Source organism: Berghia stephanieae, chromosome 15, assembly GCF_034508935.2.
Source record: "Berghia stephanieae isolate SIO BIC M18660-M18661 chromosome 15, UCSD_Bste_1.3, whole genome shotgun sequence".
NCBI lineage: Eukaryota > Metazoa > Mollusca > Gastropoda > Nudibranchia > Aeolidiidae > Berghia > Berghia stephanieae.
Window position 1 is genome coordinate 8,879,153 of NC_088374.1, and position 5,000 is coordinate 8,884,152.

Genomic DNA, 5,000 nt, shown 5'->3' on the forward strand with positions numbered 1-5,000 from the left:
AACTGAGCACACACACACGCACACACTGTACATCGCAGTGGTCTGGCAGATTGAAGTGTCTGGCCACTGCCGTGTCTGCACAGTTCGATATGTCACGCAAGTGCTGCACGAATCTGTCACCCAGCCTCTTTCCGGTCTCACCAACGTAAGCAATCCCACACAGGGAGCACATAATCGCATAGACTAGATTACGGTCAGTGCAAGTAAACGGCCGCGTGATGTCCCAAATCTTGTCTGGAAAGCTGACTCTGTCATACTCCCACAGGTGCCCACAAGTCTTGCATCGGGGTCGCATACACGATCTGGCTTTAGGTCCATCCCTGGGTATGGGTTCCAGGCGGCTTCTGACAAGGAGATCCCTCAGGTTACGATCCCGTCGATATGCTACCAACGGGGGTTCTGAGAAAACTCTGTGGGTGTCTTTGCGCGCCTGGAGGATGCCATAGTTCTGCAATAGGATGTTCCTCACTTGATCGGCATGGGGGTGATGCGTGAGGACTAAAATGGGACGCTGTGTCTCCTGCTTCCTGGCATTGAGAGGCCTCATTGCTGCTTCTCTCGACACGAGGCTGGCTTTCCGGACAGCCTTAAGCAAAACCCTTTCGGGATATTCCCGTGCCCTAAAAAAATCAAGCACGCGATCACGTTGAAGCGCAAATTCATCATCTTCCAGACAGAGTCTCCGCAAGCGGAGTATCTGACTGAATGGGATGGAGTCTTTGCACTTCACCGGATGGGATGACCGATAGAGCAGGTAGCTGTGACTGTCCGTTTCCTTGTAGTGTACAGTGGTCCGTACTCCCGTGCTGGTCAATACAGCCTTGATGTCCAAAAAGTTCACCTCAGAGGTTGAAATCTCATATGTGTACTCTATGGACGGGCGGAAGGAGTCCATCGCTAGGATGAACCCCTTCAACTGGCTGTGGGTCAATGACGTAATGCCGAAACAGTCGTCAATGTACCTTTTGAACAGCTCGGGGGCAGGTCCACTGTACTGATGGAAGAAGGTTTCCTCAAGGTAGCCCATGAAGAGGTTAGCATATGAGGGACCCATCTTGGTGCCATCACAACACCTGAGATCTGATGGAAAAATACATCATTGAACTCAAAAGTGTTGAGTGTGAGCACAAGTTCGGTGCGCCTCACAATGCTGTTGCTGGAAATCCCTGGTAATGGATGACGGTCGACGAAATGCCTGATGGCGCGCAGTCCGTCAAGATGCGGTATGGATGTGTACAGTGCCTTCACATCCATGGTGAAAATCAGCCGTGGACGTTCATCCTGGAATCGAATTTCGTCAATGACACCAAGAGCATGGTTAGTGTCCTTGATATACGATGGCAGGGTGGGAACCATACGTTGAAATACCGCATCGAGGAACTGCGATACCTTCTCAGTGGGGCACGAGATAGCCGACACAATCGGCCTTCCAGGTGGAGTGTCAGACAATTCCCGGATCTTGTGTATCTTAGGGAGCATGTAAAAACATGGATTACCTAGGTCGCTGGGGTCGTGTTTAAGGACCTCTGCTCTACTAGGTAATTCTCCCTGCGATACCAAAGACTGGATTGTCTAGTGGACTCTGGTGTTGTTAGCAAGTGTTGGGTCCGAAGTCACTTTCTCATAAAATATCTGGTCACTCAATTGCCTGTGGCCCTCAGCTCTATAGAGCTCGGCGTCCCAAACAACCACGGCCCCTCCTTTATCAGCCGCTTTGATCACTATATCACGACGTGATCTAAGTGATCGTACGGCAGCCCATTCAAGACGGGTGAGGTTGGACCTCTTGATGGGTGTGGGTCGTAGTGCCTCGATCTGTCTAAGACAAGTCTGGATAAACAGGTCGAGTGTAGGAGACTTGCCAGGACTAGGAGTCCAGTTTCTTTTACGTCGTGAGAAAGCGGCAAACGGATCCTCAGGGTCACGGTCATAGTCATGGTCACGTTCATCATCTTTGAAGTGATGCTTCAAGCGTAAAATATGTGTATTGTTGTGCTGACGAAGGGTTTGTACCCGAAACGTCCATTGTCTGTTTTGTTCCCATACCAAGCCTTTCCATTTTCACTCTTTCGTTAGTATACTACTACTACTACTACTACTACTACTACTACTACTACTACTACTACTACTACTACTACTACTACTACTACTACTACTACTACTACCACTTCTAATACTACTACTACTACTACTACAACAACAACAACTACTACTACTACTACTACTACTACTACTACTACTACTACTACTACTACTACTACTACTACTACAACTACGACTACTACTACTACTACTACTACTACTACTACCAAAATGTCCACAATATTATGATGATGATGCTGATGATGATGGTGATGATGATGATGATGATGATGATGATGATGATGATGATGATGATGATGATGATGATGATGATGATGATGATGATGATGATGATGATGATGATGATGATGAAGATGATGATGATTATGATGATGATGATGATGAAAAAACAATAGCCTGACTTTACATTTTTCGGTTTTAAAACTAAAGACGTAATCCAGGGTCTTGTTTCCCCTGTTATTTGTCAACGCCAGTTTATACGAGCCGTCCTTGACCTCAGGACGTATCTTCAGATAGACTCGTCCCATTGGAAAATCGCCTACTCTGTATTTCACTCTGTAATTTTCTTTCGCCACTTCCTCTCCGTTCAAGGTAAGAATAATGCCATTCTTTACATCTGGAGTCCCGAAGATTGTAAAGTTAAGAAGTAAAACCTTTCCAACTTTTCCAGTAATATTATGAACCCCGGTGGTGTTGAGATGATATGGAGCTGAAATACAAATGAACAGAAGCTCAATATATATATGTCCACAATATTATGATGATGATGATGATGATGATTATGATGATGATGATGATGATGATGATGATGACGACGATGATGATGATGATGATGATGATGATGATGATGATGATGATGATGATGATGATGATGATGATGGTGATGATGATGATGATGATGATAATGATGATGGTGATGATGATGATGGTGGTGATGATGATGATGATGATGATGATGATGATGATGATGATGATGATGATAATGATGATGGTGATGATGATGATGATATGATGCTGATGCTGATATGATGATGATGATGACGATGAAGATGATGGTGATGATGATGATGATGAGTTTGATGATGATGATGACGATGATGATGATGATGATGATGATGATGAGGATGATATGATGCTGATGCTGATATGATGATGATGATGACGATGAAGATGATGGTGATGATGATGATGATGACGATGATGATGATGATGATGATGATGATGATGATGATGATGATGATGATGATGATGATGATGATGATGATGATGATGATGATGATGATGATGATGATGATGATGATGGTAACAAAAGTGGTAAAGGTGATGATATAATAAGAGATATGTGCGTTGTGCACTTCAATGTTTACAATGTCATTGTAAATAATATGAAATAAAAATATGAATTACCGTCTTCGTTCATGATGTGGAACTTGTATTTAATTCTGTCTCCATCATCATTGATAATGACAGCCTTATAAATATTGTCTGCAATATTACCAAAAAGGGTCAACGTAATTGTACCGTTTTGTCCATTAACCTGTTCATATTTCCATTCGAATAGGCTCTGTGGCATTCCCATATATTCCCTGTACAGTTTTAACTTAACTGGGATGCCCGAAACCGTGAATTGGAAGGTTAGTCCATCGCCTAACTTGGTAACGAAAATCGGCTCGTTATCCTCCGTTTGGAAATGTCGAAAGATAACTGAAAAGTAGAGATAAGTATACAGGATGATTAATAATAATTAATGAAGTTTAATATTAATATATTATTATTATATTATTATTATTATTATTATTATTATTATTATTATTATTATTATTATTATTATTATTATTATTATTATTATTATTATTATTATTATTATTATTATTATTATTATTATTATTATTATTATTATTATTATTATTATTATTATTATTATTATAAATAATAATAATAATAATAATAATAATATAATAATAATAATAATAATAATAATAATAATAATAATAATAATAATAATAATAATAATAATAATAATAATAATAATAATATAATAATAATAAATTATTATTATTATAAATATAATAATAATAATAATAATAATAATAATAATAATAATAATAATAATAATATAATAATAATAATAATAATAATAATAATAATAATAATAATAATAATAATAATAACAATAATAATAATAAAAAATTATATAGAAAATATAGAAAAATATCTATCACATAGCCAAAGCGGGTTTCGCCAAGACCGAAGCACATCGGACGTTGTATGGACACATAAATGGTTGGCAGCAAAGGCACTCAAAGAAAACATATCCATAACAATAACCGGAATCGATATGTCCGCAGCCTTTGATACGATCGACAGAGGAAAACTTTTGGAGATATTAACAGAAATAGTAGACGAAGACGAGCTCCGAATAATCTGATTTCTCCTCAGCAACACAAAGATACAACCACAAAAGAGACGCAGTTCGAAAGTAACATCGGGACCCCCCAAGGAGATAGTCTGAGCCCGATTCTGTTCACAATATACTTAGAACACGCTCTGAAAGAAGTTCGAAAAGTCATTCCAAAACCAACGACTCATATTGAGAATGCAATCCCTAGAGAAATCGCCTATGCAGATGATGTCGATTCTATTGGATCAACACCAGCAAATATAGACATCATACAAAATACCCTCATGAAATATAACCTCCAAGTCAATGCCAATAAAACCGAATTTACAACAATATCGAGGAACAAAGAGGAATGGAAAAGAACAAAGAATATCGGCTCACTAATTGGAGACACCGAGGATGTACAAAGAAGAAAACAGCTATCAAACGCCGCACTCAGTAAACTCACCAATGTATGGATTAGAGGTGACAAAATCAAGAGAAAAACCAAACTGAA

General features: G+C 39.1%; 1 protein-coding gene across 2 annotated transcripts in view; it reads right to left on the minus strand.

The window, feature by feature from the left end:
• LOC144960258 (uncharacterized) overlaps positions 1–5,000 on the minus strand; it is a 46,359-nt gene that overhangs the window by 33,085 nt on the left and 8,274 nt on the right. For both annotated transcript variants that reach the window (XM_078893293.1, XM_078893292.1), the window contains exons 3-4: positions 3,511–3,807; positions 2,510–2,812 (exon numbers count right to left, since the gene is read on the minus strand). In XM_078893293.1, coding sequence (XP_078749419.1) covers positions 2,510–2,812; positions 3,511–3,807 — 600 coding nt within the window. The remainder of the gene's footprint in view (positions 1–2,509; positions 2,813–3,510; positions 3,808–5,000) is intronic.